Below are 27,218 nucleotides of genomic sequence, written 5' to 3'. Positions count from 1 at the left end.
TGAACACGGGCTGCCTCAGTATCGGAGGAAACAGGAACGGTGCTGAACACGGTGTGAACATTCTCTCCTCTGACCTTGTGCATCACAGTATTTGAACGGCACCGCCATTCCTTCCTGGGTCAGAATCCTGGGATTCCCTCCCTCAGGGGTATTGTGGGTCTACCCACAGCACATGGACTGCAGCGGGTCAAAAAGGCAGCTCACCCCCACCTTCTCAAGGGAGGGCAACTAGGGACAGTGGTGGGGGGGAATAAAGTACTGGGCTCCCAGCCAGTGACGCCCATCTCCCCAAGAAGCAGTGTGTGGGAGGATGGCGCAATACTCAGTGCAAGTGACCTCCCGAGCCTGAGACTTGGTCAGTTATGAGCTGGGCGATAAGTGCTGGAGGGCGATACGATGACAGAGCAGGAGGACCGGTCTGAAAGGACAACTCCTGGCCGCATTCCAGCTGAATCGCAAGTTTAATCGCAGGACAGGGTTTACAAATGGGATCCCCCTCCCCGGGAATCGGGTACACACACACAACCAGGCAGACCTGCAGTCCGGGAGATGGGTGGGGGGAGGGAGTTCCCAGAATCCCGGACCCATCCCCAGGCGGGGGAGGGCAGGAGGGAGGGCCGGAGGGAGGGGATTGGCGTCGCCTTGTCCAAGTCCCTCTGCGTTTCCATCGGGCACTCACGCAACTGGCTGGGCCGCAGGTGGCACCTGGGCCTCGCCAGCAGGTGGGAGCGGCCCGGTGGCTGCCTCCTCCCTGTAGCCCCTCAGCAGCTGATTGAGCAGGGTCTTCTCGTTGGCTCCCGGGCGCCTGGTCGGGAGAGGGGGCAGGGGGTTCCGCTTGTACTCGATAACGGCCATCCTTGCGCTGTCCTTCTCCCGGGTCGGAATCTGCATCATCCGCACATAATCCCCGCGGTGCTCCTGGAACCGCGGAGCCAGGACCTTGAAGAGCTTCGGGACGAGGTCTTTCTCCTGGAGGGAACAGGAGGAGAGATCATTCCCGGGATTAATCCTTGCTGCAAATCCCGCTCGCCCACCCCACCCTCAGACCGGACAGAGAACCCCCAGCCTTTTGGCTTCATTCAGACGTTAAATCACCTTTCACAGAGTCTGGTGCCAGTGGGGGGGCTCAGGGACCCTCACTCTCATCAGAGGCAGAACGGTTCAAGACCCACGGGACAGATTCAAGCCACATTACCCAGCTCAGACTGTCAGGGACTGAGGGAGCAGGCACTCTTACAAGGTCAGTGCTGAGGGAGTGCCGCACTGTCGGAGGGTCAGTGCTGAGGGGGTGCCGCACTGTCGGAGGGTCAGTGCTGAGGGGGTGCCGCACTGTCGGAGGGTCAGTGCTGAGGGAGTGGGCACTGTCGGAGGGTCGGTGCTGAGGGAGTGCCGCACTGTCCGTGGGTCAGTGCTGAGGGAGTGCCGCACTGTCGGAGGGTCAGTGCTGAGGGGGTGCCGCACTGTCGGAGGGTCAGTGCTGAGGGAGTGGGCACTGTCGGAGGGTCGGTGCTGAGGGAGTGCCGCACTGTCCGTGGGTCAGTGCTGAGGGAGTGCCGCACTGTCGGAGGGTCAGTGCTGAGGGGGTGCCGCACTGTCGGAGGGTCAGTGCTGAGGGAGTGGGCACTGTCGGAGGGTCGGTGCTGAGGGAGTGCCGCACTGTCGGAGGGTCAGTGCTGAGGGAGTGCCGCACTGTCGGAGGGTCGGTGCTGAGGGAGTGCCGCACTGTCGGAGGGTCGGTGCTGAGGGAGTGCCGCACTGTCAGAGGGTCGGTGCTGAGGGAGTGCCACACTGTCGGAGGGTCGGTGCTGAGGGAGTGGGCACTGTCGGAGGGTCGGTGCTGTGGGAGTGAGCACTGTCGGAGGGTCAGTGCTGAGGGAGCGCCGCACCGTCAGTGCTGAGGGAGCGCCGCACCGTCGCAGGGTCAGTGCTGAGGGAGCGCCGCACCGTCGCAGGGTCAGTGCTGAGGGAGCGCCGCACCGTCGGAGGGTCAGTGCTGAGGGAGCGCCGCACCGTCGGAGGGTCAGTGCTGAGGGAGCGCCGCACTGTCCGAGGGTCAGTGCTGAGGGAGCTGTGAAACGTAATAATGGGGTGCGAAGCCTCCTGTGCTGGGGCCAACATTGCTGCCTTACCGAACAACATCACAAAGCAATCAACAGTGTCATTATCTTGTGGCCTGTTATGGGAACTTGCTGTGTGCCCATCTGGCACTGCGTCGCCTGTATTTTAACTGCAGCTTGGTGCTGGTGTTCCTACCTGGAGGCCTGGGGTGAGCTATCCTCCAGCATCCTCACACCCCGACCTTCAGCTCCCCACCACCTGCGGTCCAACATTCCCCAGCACATTCCCAGTCTTGCTGCCATCTCAGAGTCACTTTCCCAGACCCTCAGTGGGTCAGCACCAGGGATCCAAACTCGCTTCCAGCCCTGGGACACTGGGTGGAGTTTGCACATTCGCCCCGCGGCTGTGTGGGTTTCCTCCCATAGTCCAAAGGTGTGCAGGTTAGGGTGGATTGGCCATGGGAAATTGTCCCATAGTGCCCAGGGATGTGCAGGTTAGGGTGGATTGGTCATGGGAAATTGTCCCATAGTGCCCAGGGATGTGCAGGTTAGGGTGGATTGGCCATGCTAAATTGTCCCATAGTGCCCAGGGATGTGCAGGTTAGGGTGGATTGGCCATGCTAAATTGTCCCATAGTGCCCAGGGATGTGCAGGTTAGGGTGGATTGGCTGTGCTAAATTGTCCCATAGTGCCCAGGGATGTGCAGGTTAGGGTGGATTGGCCATGCTAAATTGTCCCATAGTGCCCAGGGATGTGCAGGTTAGGGTGGATTGGCCATGCTAAATTGTCCCATAGTGTCCAGGGATGTGCAGGTTAGGGTGGATTGGCCATGCTAAATTGTCCCATAGTGCCCAGGGATGTGCAGGTTAGTGTGGATTGTCCATGCTAAATTGTCCCATAGAGCTCAGGGATGTACAGGTTAGGGTGGATTGGCCATGCTAAATTGTCCCATAGTGCCCAGGGATGTACAGGTTAGGGTGGATTGGCCATGCTAAATTGTCCCATAGTGCCCAGGGATGTGCAGGTTAGGGTGGATTGGCCATGCTAAATTGTCCCATAGTGCCCAGGGATGTGCAGGTTAGGGTGGACTGGCCATGGGAAATTGTCCCATAGTGCCCAGGGATGTGCAGGTTAGGGTGGATTGGCCATGGGAAATTGTCCCATAGTGTCCAGGGATGTGCAGGTTAGGGTGGATTGGCCATGGGAAATTGTCCCATAGTCCCCAGGGATGTGCAGGTTAGGGTGGATTGGCCATGCTAAATTGTCCCACAGTGCCCAGGGATGTGCAGGTTAGGGTGGATTGGCCATGCTAAATTGTCCCATAGTGCCCAGGGATGTGCAGGTTAGGGTGGATTGGCTGTGCTAAATTGTCCCATAGTGCCCAGGGATGTGCAGGTTAGGGTGGATTGGCTGTGCTAAATTGTCCCATAGTGCCCAGGGATGTGCAGGTTAGGGTGGATTGGCCATGCTAAATTGTCCCATAGTGTCCAGGGATGTGCAGGTTAGGGTGGATTGGCCGTGCTAAATTGTCCCACAGTGCCCAGGGATGTGCAGGTTAGGGTGGATTGGCCATGCTAAATTGTCCCATAGTGTCCAGGGATGTGCAGGTTAGGGTGGATTGTCCATGGGAAATTGTCCCATAGTGCCCAGGGATGTGCAGGTTAGGGTGGATTGGCCATGCTAAATTGTCCCATAGTGCCCAGGGATGTGCAGGCTAGGGTGGATTGGCAATGCTAAATTGTCCCATAGTGCCCAGGGATGTGCAGGTTAGGGTGGATTGGCCATGCTAAATTGTCCCATAGTGTCCAGGGATGTGCAGGTTGAGGTGGATTGGTTATGGGAAATTGTCCCGTAGTGTCCAGGGATGTGCAGGTTAGGGTGGATTGGCCATGCTAAATTGTCCCATAGTGCCCAGGGATGTGCAGGTTAGGGTGGATTGGCCGTGCTAAATTGTCCCATAGTGCCCAGGGATGTGCAGGTGAGGATGGATTGGCCATGGGAAATTGTCCCATAGTGCCCTGGGATGTGCAGGTTAGGGTGGATTGGCCATGGGAAATTGTCCCATAGTGCCCAGGGATGTGCAGGTTAGGGTGGATTGGCCATGGGAAATTGTCCCATAGTGCCCAGGGATGTGCAGGTTGAGGTGGATTGGTCATGGGAAATTGTCCCATAGTGCCCAGGGATGTGCAGGTTAGGGTGGATTGGCCATGGGAAATTGTCCCATAGTGCCCAGGGATGTGCAGGTTAGGGTGGATTGGTCATGGGAAATTGTCCCATAGTGCCCAGGGATGTGCAGGTTAGGGTGGATTGGCCGTGCTAAATTGTCCCATAGTGCCCAGGGATGTGCAGGTTAGGGTGGATTGGCCATGCTAAATTGTCCCATAGTGCCCAGGGATGTGCAGGTTAGGGTGGATTGACCGTGCTAAATTGTCCCATAGTGCCCAGGGATGTGCAGGTTAGGGTGGATTGGCCATGCTAAATTGTCCCATAGTGCCCAGGGATGTGCAGGTTAGGGTGGATTGGCCATGCTAAATTGTCCCATAGTGCCCAGGGATGTGCAGGTTAGGGTGGATTGGCCATGCTAAATTGTCCCATAGTGCCCAGGGATGTGCAGGTTAGGGTGGATTGGCCGTGCTAAATTGTCCCATAGTGTCCAGGGATGTGCAGGTTAGGGTGGATTGGCCATGGGAAATTGTCCCATAGTGTCCAGGGATGTGCAGGTTAGGGTGGATTGGCCATGGGAAATTGTCCCATAGTCCCCAGGGATGTGCAGGTTAGGGTGGATTGGCCATGCTAAATTGTCCCACAGTGCCCAGGGATGTGCAGGTTAGGGTGGATTGGCCATGCTAAATTGTCCCATAGTGCCCAGGGATGTGCAGGTTAGGGTGGATTGGCTGTGCTAAATTGTCCCATAGTGCCCAGGGATGTGCAGGTTAGGGTGGATTGGCTGTGCTAAATTGTCCCATAGTGCCCAGGGATGTGCAGGTTAGGGTGGATTGGCCGTGCTAAATTGTCCCATAGTGTCCAGGGATGTGCAGGTTAGGGTGGATTGGCCGTGCTAAATTGTCCCACAGTGCCCAGGGATGTGCAGGTTAGGGTGGATTGGCCATGCTAAATTGTCACATAGTGTCCAGGGATGTGCAGGTTAGGGTGGATTGTCCATGGGAAATTGTCCCATAGTGCCCAGGGATGTGCAGGTTAGGGTGGATTGGCCATGCTAAATTGTCCCATAGTGCCCAGGGATGTGCAGGCTAAGGTGGATTGGCAATGCTAAATTGTCCCATAGTGCCCAGGGATGTGCAGGTTAGGGTGGATTGGCCATGCTAAATTGTCCCATAGTGTCCAGGGATGTGCAGGTTGAGGTGGATTGGTTATGGGAAATTGTCCCGTAGTGTCCAGGGATGTGCAGGTTAGGGTGGATTGGCCGTGCTAAATTGTCCCATAGTGCCCAGGGATGTGCAGGTGAGGATGGATTGGCCATGGGAAATTGTCCCATAGTGCCCTGGGATGTGCAGGTTAGGGTGGATTGGCCATGGGAAATTGTCCCATAGTGCCCAGGGATGTGCAGGTTAGGGTGGATTGGCCATGGGAAATTGTCCCATAGTGCCCAGGGATGTGCAGGTTGAGGTGGATTGGTCATGGGAAATTGTCCCATAGTGCCCAGGGATGTGCAGGTTAGGGTGGATTGGCCATGGGAAATTGTCCCATAGTGCCCAGGGATGTGCAGGTTAGGGTGGATTGGTCATGGGAAATTGTCCCATAGTGCCCAGGGATGTGCAGGTTAGGGTGGATTGGCCATGCTAAATTGTCCCATAGTGCCCAGGGATGTGCAGGTTAGGGTGGATTGGCCATGCTAAATTGTCCCATAGTGCCCAGGGATATGCAGGTTAGGGTGGATTGGCCGTGCTAAATTGTCCCATAGTGCCCAGGGATGTGCAGGTTAGGGAGGCCTGGCCATGCTAAAGTGTCCCATAGTGCAAAGGGATGTGCAGGTAAGGGTGGATTGGTCATGCTAAATTGTCCCATAGTGCCCAGGGATGTGCAGGTTAGGGTGGATTGGCCGTGCTAAATTGTCCCATAGTGCCCAGGGATGTGCAGGTTAGGGTGGATTGGCCATGCTAAATTGTCCCATAGTGCCCAGGGATGTGCAGGTTAGGGTGGATTGGCTGTGCTAAATTGTCCCATAGTGCCCAGGGATGTGCAGGTTCGGGTGGATTGGCCGTGCAAAATTGTCCCATAGTGCCCAGGGATGTGTAGGTTAGGGTGGATTGGCCATGCTAAATTGTCCCATAGTGCCCAGGGATGTGTAGGTTAGGGTGGATTGGCCATGCTAAATTGTCCCATAGTGCCCAGGGATGTGCAGGTTCGTGTGGATTGGCCATGCTAAATTGTCCCATAGTGCCCAGGGATGTGCAGGTAAGGGTGGATTGGCCATGGGAAATTGTCCCATAGTGCCCAGGGATGTGCAGGTTAGGGTGGATTGGCCATGGGAAATTGTCCCATCGTGCCCAGGGATGTGCAGGTTAGGGTGGATTGGCCATGCTAAATTGTCCCATACTGCCCAGGGATGTGCAGGTTAGGGTGGAATGGCCGTGCTAAATTGTCCCATAGTGCCCAGGGATGTGCAGGTTAGGGTGGATTGGCCATGCTAAATTGTCCCATAGTGCCCAGGGATGTGCAGGTTAGGGTGGATTGGCCATGCTAAATTGTCCCATAGTGCCCAGGGATGTGCAGGTTAGGGTGGATTGACCGTGCTAAATTGTCCCATAGTGCCCAGGGATGTGCAGGTTAGGGTGGATTGGCCATGCTAAATTGTCCCATAGTGCCCAGGGATGTGCAGGTTAGGGTGGATTGGCCATGCTAAATTGTCCCATAGTGCCCAGGGATGTGCAGGTTAGGGTGGATTGGCCATGCTAAATTGTCCCATAGTGCCCAGGGATGTGCAGGTTAGGGTGGATTGGCCGTGCTAAATTGTCCCATAGTGTCCAGGGATGTGCAGGTTAGGGTGGATTGGCCATGCTAAATTGTCCCATAGTGCCCAGGGATGTGCAGGTTAGGGTGGATTGGTCATGGGAAATTGTCCCATAGTGCCCAGGGATGTGCAGGTTAGGGTGGATTGGCCGTGCTAAATTTTCCCAGAGTGCGCAGGGATGTGCAGGTTAGGGTGGATTGGCCATGCTAAATTGTTCCATAGTGCCCAGGGATATGCAGGTTAGGGTGGATTGGCCATGGGAAATTGTCCCATAGTGCCCAGGGATGTGCAGGTTGAGGTGGACTGGTCATGGGAAATTGTCCCGTAGTGTCCAGGGATGTGCAGGTTACGGTGGATTGGCCATGGGAAATTGTCCCATAGTGCCCAGGGATGTGCATGTTAGGGTGGATTGGCCATGCTAAAATGTCCCATAGTGCCCAGGGATGTGCAGGTTAGGGTGGGTTGGCCATGCTAAATTGTCCCATAGTGCCCAGGGATGTGTAGGTTAGGGTGGATTGGCCATGCTAAATTGTCCCATAGTGCCCAGGGATGTGCAGGTTAGGGTGGATTGGCCGTGGGAAAATGTCCCATAGTGCCCAGGGATGTGCAGGTTAGGGTGCATTGGCCATGGGAAATTGTCCCATAGTGCCCAGGGATGTGCAAGTTAGGGTGGATTGGCCATGCTAAATTGTCCCATAGTGCCCAGAGATGTGCAGGTTACGGTGGATTGGCCATGCTAAATTGTCCCATAGTGCCCAGGGATGTACAGGTTAGGGTGGATTGGCCATGCTAAATTGTCCCATAGTGCCCAGGGATGTGCAGGTTCGGGTGGATTGGCCATGCTAAATTGTCCCATAGTGCCCAGGGATGTGCATGTTAGGGTGGATTGGCCATGGGAAATTGTCCCATAGTGCCCAGGGATGTGCAGGTTAGGGTGGATTGGCCATGCTAAATTGTCCCATAGTGCCCAGGGATGTGCAGGTTAGGGTGGATTGGCCATGCTAAATTGTCCCATAGTCCCCAGGGATGTGCAGGTTAGGGTGGATTGGTCATGGGAAATTGTCCCATAGTGCCCAGGGATGTGCAGGTTAGGGTGGATTGGCCATGCTAAATTGTTCCATAGTGCCCAGGGATATGCAGGTTAGGGTGGATTGGCCATGGGAAATTGTCCCATAGTGTCAAGGGATGTGCAGGTTATGGTGGATTGGCCATAGGAAATTGTCCCATAGTGCCCAGGGATGTGCAGGTTAGGGTGGATTGGCCATGCTAAAATGTCCAATAGTGCCCAGGGATGTGCAGGTTAGGGTGGATTGGCCATGGGAAATTGTCCCATAGTGTCCAGGGATGTGCAGGTTAGGGTGGATTGGCCATGCTAAATTGTCCCATAGTGTCCAGGGATGTGCAGGTTAGGGTGGATTGGCCATGCTAAATTGTCCCATAGTGCCCAGGGATGTGCAGGTTAGGGTGGGTTGGCCATGCTGAATTGTCCCATAGTGCCCAGGGATGTGCAGGTTAGGGTGGATTGGCCATGCTAAATTGTCCCATAGTGCCCAGGGATGTGCAGGTTAGGGTGGATTGGCCATGCTAAATTGTCCCATAGTGCCCAGGGATGTGCAGGTTAGGGTGGATTGGCCATGCTAAATTGTCCCATAGTGCCCAGGGATGTGCAGGTTAGGGTGGATTGGCCATGCTAAATTGTCCCATAGTGCCCAGAGATGTGCAGGTTAGGGTGGATTGGCCATGCTAAATTGTCCCATAGTGCCCAGGGATGTACAGGTTAGGGTGGATTGGCCATGCTAAATTGTCCCATAGTGCCCAGAGATGTGCAGGTTAGGGTGGATTGGACATGCTAAATTGTCCCATAGTGCCCAGGGATGTGCAGGTTAGGGTGGGTTGGCCATGCTAAATTGTCCCATAGTGCACAGGGATGTGCAGGTTAGGGTGGATTGGCCATGCTAAATTGTCCCATAGTGCCCAGGGATGTGCAGGTTAGGGTGGATTGGCCGTGCTAAATTTTCCCATAGTGCGCAGGGATGTGCAGGTTAGGGTGGATTGGCCATGCTAAATTGTTCCATAGTGCCCAGGGATATGCAGGTTAGGGTGGATTGGCCATGGGAAATTGTCCCATAGTGCCCAGGGATGTGCAGGTTGAGGTGGATTGGTCATGGGAAATTGTCCCGTAGTGTCCAGGGATGTGCAGGTTACGGTGGATTGGCCATGGGAAATTGTCCCATAGTGCCCAGGGATGTGCAGGTTAGGGTGGATTGGCCATGCTAAAATGTCCCATAGTGCCCAGGGATGTGCAGGTTCGGGTGGGTTGGCCATGCTAAATTGTCCCATAGTGCCCAGGGATGTGTAGGTTAGGGTGGATTGGCCATGCTAAATTGTCCCATAGTGCCCAGGGATGTGCAGGTTAGGGTGGATTGGCCGTGGGAAAATGTCCCATAGTGCCCAGGGATGTGCAGGTTAGGGTGCATTGGCCATGGGAAATTGTCCCATAGTGCCCAGGGATGTGCAAGTTAGGGTGGATTGGCCGTGCTAAATTGTCCCATAGTGCCCAGAGATGTGCAGGTTACGGTGGATTGGCCATGCTAAATTGTCCCATAGTGCCCAGGGATGTACAGGTTAGGGTGGATTGGCCATGCTAAATTGTCCCATAGTGCCCAGGGATGTGCAGGTTCGGGTGGATTGGCCATGCTAAATTGTCCCATAGTGCCCAGGGATGTGCAAGTTAGGGTGGATTGGCCATGCTAAATTGTCCCATAGTGCCCAGGGATGTGCAGGTTAGGGTGGATTGGCCATGCTAAATTGTCCCATAGTGCCCAGGGATGTGCAGGTTAGGGTGGATTGGCCATGCTAAATTGTCCCATAGTGTCCAGGGATGTGCAGGTTAGGGTGGATTGGTCATGGGAAATTGTCCCATAGTGCCCAGGGATGTGCAGGTTAGGGTGGATTGGCCATGCTAAATTGTTCCATAGTGCCCAGGGATATGCAGGTTAGGGTGGATTGGCCATGGGAAATTGTCCCGTAGTGTCCAGGGATGTGCAGGTTATGGTGGATTGGCCATAGGAAATTGTCCCATAGTGCCCAGGGATGTGCAGGTTAGGGTGGATTGGCCATGCTAAAATGTCCAATAGTGCCCAGGGATGTGCAGGTTAGGGTGGATTGGCCATGGGAAATTGTCCCATAGTGTCCGGGGATGTGCAGGTTAGGGTGGATTGGCCATGCTAAATTGTCCCATAGTGTCCAGGGATGTGCAGGTTAGGGTGGATTGGCCATGCTAAATTGTCCCATAGTGCCCAGGGATGTGCAGGTTAGGGTGGGTTGGCCATGCTGAATTGTCCCATAGTGCCCAGGGATGTGCAGGTTAGGGTGGATTGGCCATGCTAAATTGTCCCATAGTGCCCAGAGATGTGCAGGTTAGGGTGGATTGGCCATGCTAAATTGTCCCATAGTGCCCAGGGATGTACAGGTTAGTGTGGATTGGCCATGCTAAATTGTCCCATAGTGCCCAGGGATGTGCAGGTTAGGGTGGATTGGCCATGCTAAATTGTCCCATAGTGCCCAGGGATGTGCAGGTTAGGGTGGATTGGCCATGCTAAATTGTCCCATAGTGCCCAGGGATGTGCAGGTTAGGGTGGATTGGCCATGCTAAATTGTCCCATAGTGCCCAGAGATGTGCAGGTTAGGGTGGATTGGCCATGCTAAATTGTCCCATAGTGCCCAGGGATGTACAGGTTAGGGTGGATTGGCCATGCTAAATTGTCCCATAGTGCCCAGAGATGTGCAGGTTAGGGTGGATTGGCCATGCTAAATTGTCCCATAGTGCCCAGGGATGTGCAGGTTAGGGTGGATTGGCCATGCTAAATTGTCCCATAGTGCCCAGGGATGTGCAGGTTAGGGTGGATTGGCCATGCTAAATTGTCCCATAGTGCCCAGGGATGTGCAGGTTCGGGTGGATTGGCCATGGGAAATTGTCCCATAGTGCCCAGGGATGTGCAGGTTGAGGTGGATTGGTCATGGGAAATTGTCCCATAGTGCCCAGGGATGTGCAGGTTAGGGTGGATTGGCCATGGGAAATTGTCCCATAGTGCCCAGGGATGTGCAGGTTGAGGTGGATTGGTCATGGGAAATTGTCCCATAGTGCCCAGGGATGTGCAGGTTAGGGTGGATTGGCCATGGGAAATTGTCCCATAGTGCCCAGGGATGTGCAGGTTAGGGTGGATTGGTCATGGGAAATTGTCCCATAGTGCCCAGGGATGTGCAGGTTAGGGTGGATTGGCCATGCTAAATTGTCCCATAGTGCCCAGGGATGTGCAGGTTAGGGTGGATTGGCCATGGGAAATTGTCCCATAGTGCCCAGGGATGTGCAGGTTGAGGTGGATTGGTCATGGGAAATTGTCCCATAGTGCCCAGGGATGTGCAGGTTAGGGTGGATTGGCCATGGGAAATTGTCCCATAGTGCCCAGGGATGTGCAGGTTGAGGTGGATTGGTCATGGGAAATTGTCCCATAGTGCCCAGGGATGTGCAGGTTAGGGTGGATTGGCCATGGGAAATTGTCCCATAGTGCCCAGGGATGTGCAGGTTAGGGTGGATTGGTCATGGGAAATTGTCCCATAGTGCCCAGGGATGTGCAGGTTAGGGTGGATTGGCCATGCTAAATTGTCCCATACTGCCCAGGGATGTGCAGGTTAGGGTGGAATGGCCGTGCTAAATTGTCCCATAGTGCCCAGGGATGTGCAGGTTAGGGTGGATTGGCCATGCTAAATTGTCCCATAGTGCCCAGGGATGTGCAGGTTAGGGTGGATTGGCCATGCTAAATTGTCCCATAGTGCCCAGGGATGTGCAGGTTAGGGTGGATTGACCGTGCTAAATTGTCCCATAGTGCCCAGGGATGTGCAGGTTAGGGTGGATTGGCCATGCTAAATTGTCCCATAGTGCCCAGGGATGTGCAGGTTAGGGTGGATTGGCCATGCTAAATTGTCCCATAGTGCCCAGGGATGTGCAGGTTAGGGTGGATTGGCCATGCTAAATTGTCCCATAGTGCCCAGGGATGTGCAGGTTAGGGTGGATTGGCCGTGCTAAATTTTCCCAGAGTGCGCAGGGATGTGCAGGTTAGGGTGGATTGGCCATGCTAAATTGTTCCATAGTGCCCAGGGATATGCAGGTTAGGGTGGATTGGCCATGGGAAATTGTCCCATAGTGCCCAGGGATGTCCAGGTTGAGGTGGACTGGTCATGGGAAATTGTCCCGTAGTGTCCAGGGATGTGCAGGTTACGGTGGATTGGCCATGGGAAATTGTCCCATAGTGCCCAGGGATGTGCATGTTAGGGTGGATTGGCCATGCTAAAATGTCCCATAGTGCCCAGGGATGTGCAGGTTAGGGTGGGTTGGCCATGCTAAATTGTCCCATAGTGCCCAGGGATGTGTAGGTTAGGGTGGATTGGCCATGCTAAATTGTCCCATAGTGCCCAGGGATGTGCAGGTTAGGGTGGATTGGCCGTGGGAAAATGTCCCATAGTGCCCAGGGATGTGCAGGTTAGGGTGCATTGGCCATGGGAAATTGTCCCATAGTGCCCAGGGATGTGCAAGTTAGGGTGGATTGGCCATGCTAAATTGTCCCATAGTGCCCAGAGATGTGCAGGTTACGGTGGATTGGCCATGCTAAATTGTCCCATAGTGCCCAGGGATGTACAGGTTAGGGTGGATTGGCCATGCTAAATTGTCCCATAGTGCCCAGGGATGTGCAGGTTCGGGTGGATTGGCCATGCTAAATTGTCCCATAGTGCCCAGGGATGTGCAGGTTAGGGTGGATTGGCCATGGGAAATTGTCCCATAGTGCCCAGGGATGTGCAGGTTAGGGTGGATTGGCCATGCTAAATTGTCCCATAGTGCCCAGGGATGTGCAGGTTAGGGTGGATTGGCCATGCTAAATTGTCCCATAGTGTCCAGGGATGTGCAGGTTAGGGTGGATTGGTCATGGGAAATTGTCCCATAGTGCCCAGGGATGTGCAGGTTAGGGTGGATTGGCCATGCTAAATTGTTCCATAGTGCCCAGGGATATGCAGGTTAGGGTGGATTGGCCATGGGAAATTGTCCCATAGTGTCCAGGGATGTGCAGGTTATGGTGGATTGGCCATAGGAAATTGTCCCATAGTGCCCAGGGATGTGCAGGTTAGGGTGGATTGGCCATGCTAAAATGTCCAATAGTGCCCAGGGATGTGCAGGTTAGGGTGGATTGGCCATGGGAAATTGTCCCATAGTGTCCAGGGATGTGCAGGTTAGGGTGGATTGGCCATGCTAAATTGTCCCATAGTGTCCAGGGATGTGCAGGTTAGGGTGGATTGGCCATGCTAAATTGTCCCATAGTGCCCAGGGATGTGCAGGTTAGGGTGGGTTGGCCATGCTGAATTGTCCCATAGTGCCCAGGGATGTGCAGGTTAGGGTGGATTGGCCATGCTAAATTGTCCCATAGTGCCCAGGGATGTGCAGGTTAGGGTGGATTGGCCATGCTAAATTGTCCCATAGTGCCCAGGGATGTGCAGGTTAGGGTGGATTGGCCATGCTAAATTGTCCCATAGTGCCCAGGGATGTGCAGGTTAGGGTGGATTGGCCATGCTAAATTGTCCCATAGTGCCCAGGGATGTGCAGGTTAGGGTGGATTGGCCATGCTAAATTGTCCCATAGTGCCCAGGGATGTACAGGTTAGGGTGGATTGGCCATGCTAAATTGTCCCATAGTGCCCAGAGATGTGCAGGTTAGGGTGGATTGGACATGCTAAATTGTCCCATAGTGCCCAGGGATGTGCAGGTTAGGGTGGGTTGGCCATGCTAAATTGTCCCATAGTGCACAGGGATGTGCAGGTTAGGGTGGATTGGCCATGCTAAATTGTCCCATAGTGCCCAGGGATGTGCAGGTTAGGGTGGATTGGCCGTGCTAAATTTTCCCATAGTGCGCAGGGATGTGCAGGTTAGGGTGGATTGGCCATGCTAAATTGTTCCATAGTGCCCAGGGATATGCAGGTTAGGGTGGATTGGCCATGGGAAATTGTCCCATAGTGCCCAGGGATGTGCAGGTTGAGGTGGACTGGTCATGGGAAATTGTCCCGTAGTGTCCAGGGATGTGCAGGTTACGGTGGATTGGCCATGGGAAATTGTCCCATAGTGCCCAGGGATGTGCAGGTTAGGGTGGATTGGCCATGCTAAAATGTCCCATAGTGGCCAGGGATGTGCAGGTTAGGGTGGGTTGGCCATGCTAAATTGTCCCATAGTGCCCAGGGATGTGTAGGTTAGGGTGGATTGGCCATGCTAAATTGTCCCATAGTGCCCAGGGATGTGCAGGTTAGGGTGGATTGGCCGTGGGAAAATGTCCCATAGTGCCCAGGGATGTGCAGGTTAGGGTGCATTGGCCATGGGAAATTGTCCCATAGTGCCCAGGGATGTGCAAGTTAGGGTGGATTGGCCGTGCTAAATTGTCCCATAGTGCCCAGAGATGTGCAGGTTACGGTGGATTGGCCATGCTAAATTGTCCCATAGTGCCCAGGGATGTACAGGTTAGGGTGGATTGGCCATGCTAAATTGTCCCATAGTGCCCAGGGATGTGCAGGTTCGGGTGGATTGGCCATGCTAAATTGTCCCATAGTGCCCAGGGATGTGCAAGTTAGGGTGGATTGGCCATGCTAAATTGTCCCATAGTGCCCAGGGATGTGCAGGTTAGGGTGGATTGGCCATGCTAAATTGTCCCATAGTGCCCAGGGATGTGCAGGTTAGGGTGGATTGGCCATGCTAAATTGTCCCATAGTGTCCAGGGATGTGCAGGTTAGGGTGGATTGGTCATGGGAAATTGTCCCATAGTGCCCAGGGATGTGCAGGTTAGGGTGGATTGGCCATGCTAAATTGTTCCATAGTGCCCAGGGATGTGCAGGTTAGGGTGGATTGGCCATGCTAAATTGTCCCATAGTGCCCAGGGATGTGCAGGTTAGGGTGGATTGGCCATGCTAAATTGTCCCATAGTGCCCAGGGATGTGCAGGTTAGGGTGGATTGGCCGTGCTAAATTTTCCCATAGTGCGCAGGGATGTGCAGGTTAGGGTGGATTGGCCATGCTAAATTGTTCCATAGTGCCCAGGGATATGCAGGTTAGGGTGGATTGGCCATGGGAAATTGTCCCATAGTGCCCAGGGATGTGCAGGTTGAGGTGGATTGGTCATGGGAAATTGTCCCGTAGTGTCCAGGGATGTGCAGGTTACGGTGGATTGGCCATGGGAAATTGTCCCATAGTGCCCAGGGATGTGCAGGTTAGGGTGGATTGGCCATGCTAAAATGTCCCATAGTGCCCAGGGATGTGCAGGTTAGGGTGGATTGGCCATGCTAAATTGTCCCATAGTGCCCAGGGATGTGTAGGTTAGGGTGGATTGGCCATGCTAAATTGTCCCATAGTGCCCAGGGATGTGCAGGTTAGGGTGGATTGGCCGTGGGAAAATGTCCCATAGTGCCCAGGGATGTGCAGGTTAGGGTGCATTGGCCATGGGAAATTGTCCCATAGTGCCCAGGGATGTGCAAGTTAGGGTGGATTGGCCGTGCTAAATTGTCCCATAGTGCCCAGAGATGTGCAGGTTACGGTGGATTGGCCATGCTAAATTGTCCCATAGTGCCCAGGGATGTACAGGTTAGGGTGGATTGGCCATGCTAAATTGTCCCATAGTGCCCAGGGATGTGCAGGTTAGGGTGGATTGGCCATGCTAAATTGTCCCATAGTGCCCAGGGATGTGCAAGTTAGGGTGGATTGGCCATGCTAAATTGTCCCATAGTGCCCAGGGATGTGCAGGTTAGGGTGGATTGGCCATGCTAAATTGTCCCATAGTGCCCAGGGATGTGCAGGTTAGGGTGGATTGGCCATGCTAAATTGTCCCATAGTGTCCAGGGATGTGCAGGTTAGGGTGGATTGGTCATGGGAAATTGTCCCATAGTGCCCAGGGATGTGCAGGTTAGGGTGGATTGGCCATGCTAAATTGTTCCATAGTGCCCAGGGATATGCAGGTTAGGGTGGATTGGCCATGGGAAATTGTCCCATAGTGTCCAGGGATGTGCAGGTTATGGTGGATTGGCCATAGGAAATTGTCCCATAGTGCCCAGGGATGTGCAGGTTAGGGTGGATTGGCCATGCTAAAATGTCCAATAGTGCCCAGGGATGTGCAGGTTAGGGTGGATTGGCCATGGGAAATTGTCCCATAGTGTCGGGGATGTGCAGGTTAGGGTGGATTGGCCATGCTAAATTGTCCCATAGTGTCCAGGGATGTGCAGGTTAGGGTGGATTGGCCATGCTAAATTGTCCCATAGTGCCCAGGGATGTGCAGGTTAGGGTGGGTTGGCCATGCTGAATTGTCCCATAGTGCCCAGGGATGTGCAGGTTAGGGTGGATTGGCCATGCTAAATTGTCCCATAGTGCCCAGAGATGTGCAGGTTAGGGTGGATTGGCCATGCTAAATTGTCCCATAGTGCCCAGGGATGTACAGGTTAGTGTGGATTGGCCATGCTAAATTGTCCCATAGTGCCCAGGGATGTGCAGGTTAGGGTGGATTGGCCATGCTAAATTGTCCCATAGTGCCCAGGGATGTGCAGGTTAGGGTGGATTGGCCATGCTAAATTGTCCCATAGTGCCCAGGGATGTGCAGGTTAGGGTGGATTGGCCATGCTAAATTGTCCCATAGTGCCCAGAGATGTGCAGGTTAGGGTGGATTGGCCATGCTAAATTGTCCCATAGTGCCCAGGGATGTACAGGTTAGGGTGGATTGGCCATGCTAAATTGTCCCATAGTGCCCAGAGATGTGCAGGTTAGGGTGGATTGGCCATGCTAAATTGTCCCATAGTGCCCAGGGATGTGCAGGTTAGGGTGGATTGGCCATGCTAAATTGTCCCATAGTGCCCAGGGATGTGCAGGTTAGGGTGGATTGGCCATGCTAAATTGTCCCATAGTGCCCAGGGATGTGCAGGTTCGGGTGGATTGGCCATGGGAAATTGTCCCATAGTGCCCAGGGATGTGCAGGTTAGGGTGGATTGGCCATGCTAAATTGTCCCATAGTGCCCAGGGATGTGCAGGTTAGGGTGGATTGGCCATGCTAAATTGTCCCATAGTGCCCAGGGATGTGCAGGTTCGGGTGGATTGGCCATGGGAAATTGTCCCATAGTGCCCTGGGATGTGCAGGTTAGGGTGGATTGGCCATGCTAAATTGTCCCATAGTGCCCAGGGATGTGCAGGTTAGGGTGGATTGGCCATGCTAAATTGTCCCATAGTGCCCAGGGATGTGCAGGTTAGGGTGGCTTGGCCATGCTAAATTGTCCCATAGTGCCCTGGGATGTGCAGGTTAGGGTGGATTGGCCATGCTAAATTGTCCCATAGTGCCCAGGGATGTGCAGGTTAGGGTGGATTGGCCATGCTAAGTTGTCCCATACTGCCCAGGGATGTGCAGGTTAGGGTGGATTGGCCATGGGAAATTGTCCCATAGTGCCCAGGGATGTGCAGGTTGAGGTGGATTGGTTACGTGAAATTGTCCCGTAGTGTCCAGGGATGTGCAGGTTAGGGTGGATTGGCTATGCTAAATTGTCCCATAGTGCCCAGGGATGTGCAGGTTCGGGTGGATTGGCCGTGCTAAATTGTCCCATAGTGCCCAGGGATGTGCAGGTTAGGGTGGATTGGCCGTGCTAAATTGTCCCATAGTGCCCAGGGATGGGCAGGTTAGGGTGGATTGGCCATGGGAAATTGTCCCATAGTGCCCTGGGATGTGCAGGTTAGGGTGGATAGGCCATGGGAAATTGTCCCATAGTGCCCAGGGATGTGCAGGTTAGGGTGGATTGGTCATGGGAAATTGTCCCATAGTGCCCAGGGATGTGCAGGTTAGGGTGGAGTGGCCATGGGAAATTGTCCCATAGTGCCCAGGGATGTGCAGGTTAGGGTGGATTGGTCATGGGAAATTGTCCCATAGTGCCCAGGGATGTGCAGGTTAGGGTGGATTGGCCGTGCTAAATTGTCCCATAGTGCCCAGGGATGTGCAGGTTAGGGTGGATTGGCCGTGCTAAATTGTCCCATAGTGCCCAGGGATGTGCAGGTTAGGGTGGATTGGCCATGGGAAATTGTCCCATAGTGCCCAGGGATGTGCAGGTTAGGGTGGCTTGGCCATGCTAAATTGTCCCATACTGCCCAGGGATCTGCAGGTTAGGGTGGATTGGCCATGCTAAATTGTCCCATGCTGCCTAGGGATGTGCAGGTTAGGGTGGATTGGCCATGGGAAATTGTCCCATAGTGCCCAGGGATGTGCAGGCTGAGGTGGATTGGTTATGGGAAATTGTCCCGTAGTGTCCAGGGATGTGCAGGTTAGGGTGGATTGGCCATGCTAAATTGTCCCATAGTGCCCAGGGATGTGCAGGTTAGGGTGGATTGGCCGTGCTAAATTGTCCCATAGTGCCCAGGGATGTGCAGGTTAGGGTGGATTGGTCATGGGAAATTGTCCCATAGTGCCCAGGGATGTGCAGGTTAGGGTGGATTGGCCATGCTAAAATGTCCAATAGTGCCCAGGGATGTGCAGGTTAGGGTGGATTGGCCATGGGAAATTGTCCCATAGAGACCAGGGATGTGCAGGTTAGGGTGGATTGGCCATGCTAAATTGTCCCATAGTGTCCAGGGATGTGCAGGTTAGGGTGGATTGGCCATGCTAAATTGTCCCATAGTGCCCAGGGATGTGCAGGTTAGGGTGGGTTGGCCATGCTGAATTGTCCCATAGTGCCCAGGGATGTGCAGGTTAGGGTGGATTGGCCATGCTAAATTGTCCCATAGTGCCCAGAGATGTGCAGGTTAGGGTGGATTGGCCATGCTAAATTGTCCCATAGTGCCCAGGGATGTACAGGTTAGTGTGGATTGGCCATGCTAAATTGTCCCATAGTGCCCAGGGATGTGCAGGTTAGGGTGGATTGGCCATGCTAAATTGTCCCATAGTGCCCAGGGATGTGCAGGTTAGGGTGGATTGGCCATGCTAAATTGTCCCATAGTGCCCAGGGATGTGCAGGTTAGGGTGGATTGGCCATGCTAAATTGTCCCATAGTGCCCAGAGATGTGCAGGTTAGCGTGGATTGGCCATGCTAAATTGTCCCATAGTGCCCAGGGATGTACAGGTTAGGGTGGATTGGCCATGCTAAATTGTCCCATAGTGCCCAGAGATGTGCGGGTTAGGGTGGATTGGCCATGCTAAATTGTCCCATAGTGCCCAGGGATGTGCAGGTTAGGGTGGATTGGCCATGCTAAATTGTCCCATAGTGCCCAGGGATGTGCAGGTTAGGGTGGATTGGCTATGCTAAATTGTCCCATAGTGCCCAGGGATGTGCAGGTTCGGGTGGATTGGCCATGGGAAATTGTCCCATAGTGCCCTGGGATGTGCAGGTTAGGGTGGATTGGCCATGCTAAATTGTCCCATAGTGCCCAGGGATGTGCAGGTTAGGGTGGATTGGCCATGCTAAGTTGTCCCATAGTGCCCAGGGATGTGCAGGTTAGGGTGGATTGGCCATGCTAAATTGTCCCATAGTGCCCTGGGATGTGCAGGTTAGGGTGGATTGGCCATGCTAAATTGTCCCATAGTGCCCAGGGATGTGCAGGTTAGGGTGGATTGGCCATGCTAAGTTGTCCCATACTGCCCAGGGATGTGCAGGTTAGGGTGGATTGGCCATGGGAAATTGTCCCATAGTGCCCAGGGATGTGCAGGTTGAGGTGGATTGGTTATGTGAAATTGTCCCGTAGTGTCCAGGGATGTGCAGGTTAGGGTGGATTGGCCATGCTAAATTGTCCCATAGTGCCCAGGGATGTGCAGGTTAGGGTGGATTGGCCGTGCTAAATTGTCCCATAGTGCCCAGGGATGTGCAGGTTAGGGTGGATTGGCCGTGCTAAATTGTCCCATAGTGCCCAGGGATGGGCAGGTTAGGGTGGATTGGCCATGGGAAATTGTCCCATAGTGCCCTGGGATGTGCAGGTTAGGGTGGATAGGCCATGGGAAATTGTCCCATAGTGCCCAGGGATGTGCAGGTTAGGGTGGATTGGTCATGGGAAATTGTCCCATAGTGCCCAGGGATGTGCAGGTTAGGGTGGAGTGGCCATGGGAAATTGTCCCATAGTGCCCAGGGATGTGCAGGTTAGGGTGGATTGGTCATGGGAAATTGTCCCATAGTGCCCAGGGATGTGCAGGTTAGGGTGGATTGGCCGTGCTAAATTGTCCCATAGTGCCCAGGGATGTGCAGGTTAGGGTGGATTGGCCGTGCTAAATTGTCCCATAGTGCCCAGGGATGTGCAGGTTAGGGTGGATTGGCCATGGGAAATTGTCCCATAGTGCCCAGGGATGTGCAGGTTAGGGTGGCTTGGCCATGCTAAATTGTCCCATACTGCCCAGGGATCTGCAGGTTAGGGTGGATTGGCCATGCTAAATTGTCCCATACTGCCCAGGGATGTGCAGGTTAGGGTGGATTGGCCATGGGAAATTGTCCCATTGTGCCCAGGGATGTGCAGGCTGAGGTGGATTTGCCCAGAGATGTGCAGGTTAGGGTGGATTGGCCATGCTAAATTGTCCCATAGTGCCCAGGGATGTACAGGTTAGGGTGGATTGGCCATGCTAAATTGTCCCATAGTGCCCAGAGATGTGCAGGTTAGGGTGGATTGGCCATGCTAAATTGTCCCATAGTGCCCAGGGATGTGCAGGTTAGGGTGGATTGGCCATGCTAAATTGTCCCATAGTGCCCAGGGATGTGCAGGTTAGGGTGGATTGGCCATGCTAAATTGTCCCATAGTGCCCAGGGATGTGCAGGTTAGGGTGGATTGGCCGTGCTAAATTGTCCCATAGTGCCCAGGGATGTGCAGGTTAGGGTGGATTGGCCGTGCTAAATTGTCCCATAGTGCCCAGGGATGTGCAGGTTCGGGTGGATTGGCCATGGGAAATTGTCCCATAGTGCCCTGGGATGTGCAGGTTAGGGTGGATTGGCCATGCTAAATTGTCCCATAGTGCCCAGGGATGTGCAGGTTAGGGTGGATTGGCCATGCTAAGTTGTCCCATAGTGCCCAGGGATGTGCAGGTTAGGGTGGCTTGGCCATGCTAAATTGTCCCATAGTGCCCTGGGATGTGCAGGTTAGGGTGGATTGGCCATGCTAAATTGTCCCATAGTGCCCAGGGATGTGCAGGTTAGGGTGGATTGGCCATGCTAAGTTGTCCCATACTGCCCAGGGATGTGCAGGTTAGGGTGGATTGGCCATGGGAAATTGTCCCATAGTGCCCAGGGATGTGCAGGTTGAGGTGGATTGGTTATGTGAAATTGTCCCGTAGTGTCCAGGGATGTGCAGGTTAGGGTGGATTGGCTATGCTAAATTGTCCCATAGTGCCCAGGGATGTGCAGGTTAGGGTGGATTGGCCGTGCTAAATTGTCCCATAGTGCCCAGGGATGTGCAGGTTAGGGTGGATTGGCCGTGCTAAATTGTCCCATAGTGCCCAGGGATGGGCAGGTTAGGGTGGATTGGCCATGGGAAATTGTCCCATAGTGCCCTGGGATGTGCAGGTTAGGGTGGATAGGCCATGGGAAATTGTCCCATAGTGCCCAGGGATGTGCAGGTTAGGGTGGATTGGTCATGGGAAATTGTCCCATAGTGCCCAGGGATGTGCAGGTTAGGGTGGAGTGGCCATGGGAAATTGTCCCATAGTGCCCAGGGATGTGCAGGTTAGGGTGGATTGGTCATGGAAATTGTCCCATAGTGCCCAGGGATGTGCAGGTTAGGGTGGATTGGCCGTGCTAAATTGTCCCATAGTGCCCAGGGATGTGCAGGTTAGGGTGGATTGGCCGTGCTAAATTGTCCCATAGTGCCCAGGGATGTGCAGGTTAGGGTGGATTGGCCATGGGAAATTGTCCCATAGTGCCCAGGGATGTGCAGGTTAGGGTGGCTTGGCCATGCTAAATTGTCCCATACTGCCCAGGGATCTGCAGGTTAGGGTGGATTGGCCATGCTAAATTGTCCCATACTGCCCAGGGATGTGCAGGTTAGGGTGGATTGGCCATGGGAAATTGTCCCATTGTGCCCAGGGATGTGCAGGCTGAGGTGGATTGGTTATGGGAAATTGTCCCGTAGTGTCCAGGGATGTGCAGGTTAGGGTGGATTGGCCATGCTAAATTGTCCCATAGTGCCCAGGGATGTGCAGGTTAGGGTGGATTGGCCATGCTAAATTGTCCCATAGTGCCCAGGGATGTGCAGGTTAGGGTGGATTGGCCATGCTAAATTGTCCCATAGTGCCCAGGGATGTGCAGGTTAGGGTGGATTGGCCGTGCTAAATTTTCCCAGAGTGCGCAGGGATGTGCAGGTTAGGGTGGATTGGCCATGCTAAATTGTTCCATAGTGCCCAGGGATATGCAGGTTAGGGTGGATTGGCCATGGGAAATTGTCCCATAGTGCCCAGGGATGTCCAGGTTGAGGTGGACTGGTCATGGGAAATTGTCCCGTAGTGTCCAGGGATGTGCAGGTTACGGTGGATTGGCCATGGGAAATTGTCCCATAGTGCCCAGGGATGTGCATGTTAGGGTGGATTGGCCATGCTAAAATGTCCCATAGTGCCCAGGGATGTGCAGGTTAGGGTGGGTTGGCCATGCTAAATTGTCCCATAGTGCCCAGGGATGTGTAGGTTAGGGTGGATTGGCCATGCTAAATTGTCCCATAGTGCCCAGGGATGTGCAGGTTAGGGTGGATTGGCCGTGGGAAAATGTCCCATAGTGCCCAGGGATGTGCAGGTTAGGGTGCATTGGCCATGGGAAATTGTCCCATAGTGCCCAGGGATGTGCAAGTTAGGGTGGATTGGCCATGCTAAATTGTCCCATAGTGCCCAGAGATGTGCAGGTTACGGTGGATTGGCCATGCTAAATTGTCCCATAGTGCCCAGGGATGTACAGGTTAGGGTGGATTGGCCATGCTAAATTGTCCCATAGTGCCCAGGGATGTGCAGGTTCGGGTGGATTGGCCATGCTAAATTGTCCCATAGTGCCCAGGGATGTGCAGGTTAGGGTGGATTGGCCATGGGAAATTGTCCCATAGTGCCCAGGGATGTGCAGGTTAGGGTGGATTGGCCATGCTAAATTGTCCCATAGTGCCCAGGGATGTGCAGGTTAGGGTGGATTGGCCATGCTAAATTGTCCCATAGTCCCCAGGGATGTGCAGGTTAGGGTGGATTGGTCATGGGAAATTGTCCCATAGTGCCCAGGGATGTGCAGGTTAGGGTGGATTGGCCATGCTAAATTGTTCCATAGTGCCCAGGGATATGCAGGTTAGGGTGGATTGGCCATGGGAAATTGTCCCATAGTGTCCAGGGATGTGCAGGTTATGGTGGATTGGCCATAGGAAATTGTCCCATAGTGCCCAGGGATGTGCAGGTTAGGGTGGATTGGCCATGCTAAAATGTCCAATAGTGCCCAGGGATGTGCAGGTTAGGGTGGATTGGCCATGGGAAATTGTCCCATAGTGTCCAGGGATGTGCAGGTTAGGGTGGATTGGCCATGCTAAATTGTCCCATAGTGTCCAGGGATGTGCAGGTTAGGGTGGATTGGCCATGCTAAATTGTCCCATAGTGCCCAGGGATGTGCAGGTTAGGGTGGGTTGGCCATGCTGAATTGTCCCATAGTGCCCAGGGATGTGCAGGTTAGGGTGGATTGGCCATGCTAAATTGTCCCATAGTGCCCAGGGATGTGCAGGTTAGGGTGGATTGGCCATGCTAAATTGTCCCATAGTGCCCAGGGATGTGCAGGTTAGGGTGGATTGGCCATGCTAAATTGTCCCATAGTGCCCAGGGATGTGCAGGTTAGGGTGGATTGGCCATGCTAAATTGTCCCATAGTGCCCAGAGATGTGCAGGTTAGGGTGGATTGGCCATGCTAAATTGTCCCATAGTGCCCAGGGATGTACAGGTTAGGGTGGATTGGCCATGCTAAATTGTCCCATAGTGCCCAGAGATGTGCAGGTTAGGGTGGATTGGACATGCTAAATTGTCCCATAGTGCCCAGGGATGTGCAGGTTAGGGTGGGTTGGCCATGCTAAATTGTCCCATAGTGCACAGGGATGTGCAGGTTAGGGTGGATTGGCCATGCTAAATTGTCCCATAGTGCCCAGGGATGTGCAGGTTAGGGTGGATTGGCCGTGCTAAATTTTCCCATAGTGCGCAGGGATGTGCAGGTTAGGGTGGATTGGCCATGCTAAATTGTTCCATAGTGCCCAGGGATATGCAGGTTAGGGTGGATTGGCCATGGGAAATTGTCCCATAGTGCCCAGGGATGTGCAGGTTGAGGTGGACTGGTCATGGGAAATTGTCCCGTAGTGTCCAGGGATGTGCAGGTTACGGTGGATTGGCCATGGGAAATTGTCCCATAGTGCCCAGGGATGTGCAGGTTAGGGTGGATTGGCCATGCTAAAATGTCCCATAGTGGCCAGGGATGTGCAGGTTAGGGTGGGTTGGCCATGCTAAATTGTCCCATAGTGCCCAGGGATGTGTAGGTTAGGGTGGATTGGCCATGCTAAATTGTCCCATAGTGCCCAGGGATGTGCAGGTTAGGGTGGATTGGCCGTGGGAAAATGTCCCATAGTGCCCAGGGATGTGCAGGTTAGGGTGCATTGGCCATGGGAAATTGTCCCATAGTGCCCAGGGATGTGCAAGTTAGGGTGGATTGGCCGTGCTAAATTGTCCCATAGTGCCCAGAGATGTGCAGGTTACGGTGGATTGGCCATGCTAAATTGTCCCATAGTGCCCAGGGATGTACAGGTTAGGGTGGATTGGCCATGCTAAATTGTCCCATAGTGCCCAGGGATGTGCAGGTTCGGGTGGATTGGCCATGCTAAATTGTCCCATAGTGCCCAGGGATGTGCAAGTTAGGGTGGATTGGCCATGCTAAATTGTCCCATAGTGCCCAGGGATGTGCAGGTTAGGGTGGATTGGCCATGCTAAATTGTCCCATAGTGCCCAGGGATGTGCAGGTTAGGGTGGATTGGCCATGCTAAATTGTCCCATAGTGTCCAGGGATGTGCAGGTTAGGGTGGATTGGTCATGGGAAATTGTCCCATAGTGCCCAGGGATGTGCAGGTTAGGGTGGATTGGCCATGCTAAATTGTTCCATAGTGCCCAGGGATGTGCAGGTTAGGGTGGATTGGCCATGCTAAATTGTCCCATAGTGCCCAGGGATGTGCAGGTTAGGGTGGATTGGCCATGCTAAATTGTCCCATAGTGCCCAGGGATGTGCAGGTTAGGGTGGATTGGCCGTGCTAAATTTTCCCATAGTGCGCAGGGATGTGCAGGTTAGGGTGGATTGGCCATGCTAAATTGTTCCATAGTGCCCAGGGATATGCAGGTTAGGGTGGATTGGCCATGGGAAATTGTCCCATAGTGCCCAGGGATGTGCAGGTTGAGGTGGACTGGTCATGGGAAATTGTCCCGTAGTGTCCAGGGATGTGCAGGTTACGGTGGATTGGCCATGGGAAATTGTCCCATAGTGCCCAGGGATGTGCAGGTTAGGGTGGATTGGCCATGCTAAAATGTCCCATAGTGCCCAGGGATGTGCAGGTTAGGGTGGGTTGGCCATGCTAAATTGTCCCATAGTGCCCAGGGATGTGTAGGTTAGGGTGGATTGGCCATGCTAAATTGTCCCATAGTGCCCAGGGATGTGCAGGTTAGGGTGGATTGGCCGTGGGAAAATGTCCCATAGTGCCCAGGGATGTGCAGGTTAGGGTGCATTGGCCATGGGAAATTGTCCCATAGTGCCCAGGGATGTGCAAGTTAGGGTGGATTGGCCGTGCTAAATTGTCCCATAGTGCCCAGAGATGTGCAGGTTACGGTGGATTGGCCATGCTAAATTGTCCCATAGTGCCCAGGGATGTACAGGTTAGGGTGGATTGGCCATGCTAAATTGTCCCATAGTGCCCAGGGATGTGCAGGTTCGGGTGGATTGGCCATGCTAAATTGTCCCATAGTGCCCAGGGATGTGCAAGTTAGGGTGGATTGGCCATGCTAAATTGTCCCATAGTGCCCAGGGATGTGCAGGTTAGGGTGGATTGGCCATGCTAAATTGTCCCATAGTGCCCAGGGATGTGCAGGTTAGGGTGGATTGGCCATGCTAAATTGTCCCATAGTGTCCAGGGATGTGCAGGTTAGGGTGGATTGGTCATGGGAAATTGTCCCATAGTGCCCAGGGATGTGCAGGTTAGGGTGGATTGGCCATGCTAAATTGTTCCATAGTGCCCAGGGATATGCAGGTTAGGGTGGATTGGCCATGGGAAATTGTCCCGTAGTGTCCAGGGATGTGCAGGTTATGGTGGATTGGCCATAGGAAATTGTCCCATAGTGCCCAGGGATGTGCAGGTTAGGGTGGATTGGCCATGCTAAAATGTCCAATAGTGCCCAGGGATGTGCAGGTTAGGGTGGATTGGCCATGGGAAATTGTCCCATAGTGTCCGGGGATGTGCAGGTTAGGGTGGATTGGCCATGCTAAATTGTCCCATAGTGACCAGGGATGTGCAGGTTAGGGTGGATTGGCCATGCTAAATTGTCCCATAGTGCCCAGGGATGTGCAGGTTAGGGTGGGTTGGCCATGCTGAATTGTCCCATAGTGCCCAGGGATGTGCAGGTTAGGGTGGATTGGCCATGCTAAATTGTCCCATAGTGCCCAGAGATGTGCAGGTTAGGGTGGATTGGCCATGCTAAATTGTCCCATAGTGCCCAGGGATGTACAGGTTAGTGTGGATTGGCCATGCTAAATTGTCCCATAGTGCCCAGGGATGTGCAGGTTAGGGTGGATTGGCCATGCTAAATTGTCCCATAGTGCCCAGGGATGTGCAGGTTAGGGTGGATTGGCCATGCTAAATTGTCCCATAGTGCCCAGGGATGTGCAGGTTAGGGTGGATTGGCCATGCTAAATTGTCCCATAGTGCCCAGAGATGTGCAGGTTAGGGTGGATTGGCCATGCTAAATTGTCCCATAGTGCCCAGGGATGTACAGGTTAGGGTGGATTGGCCATGCTAAATTGTCCCATAGTGCCCAGAGATGTGCAGGTTAGGGTGGATTGGCCATGCTAAATTGTCCCATAGTGCCCAGGGATGTGCAGGTTAGGGTGGATTGGCCATGCTAAATTGTCCCATAGTGCCCAGGGAT

At 53.8% G+C, this 27,218-nt stretch overlaps 1 protein-coding gene across 1 annotated transcript in view; it reads right to left on the bottom strand.

The window, feature by feature from the left end:
* Positions 1-442: 442 nt before the first annotated feature.
* The window catches only part of mrpl17 (mitochondrial ribosomal protein L17), a 51,150-nt gene continuing 24,374 nt past the window's right edge, over positions 443-27,218 (bottom strand). The window contains exon 4 of the mRNA XM_060852588.1: positions 443-969. Coding sequence (XP_060708571.1) covers positions 676-969 — 294 coding nt within the window. The 3' untranslated portion in view covers positions 443-675. The remainder of the gene's footprint in view (positions 970-27,218) is intronic.

This window comes from Hemiscyllium ocellatum, chromosome 38 (genome assembly GCF_020745735.1).
Source record: "Hemiscyllium ocellatum isolate sHemOce1 chromosome 38, sHemOce1.pat.X.cur, whole genome shotgun sequence".
Taxonomy (NCBI): Eukaryota; Metazoa; Chordata; class Chondrichthyes; order Orectolobiformes; family Hemiscylliidae; genus Hemiscyllium; species Hemiscyllium ocellatum.
This window is presented reverse-complemented; position numbering and strand designations above follow the sequence as displayed.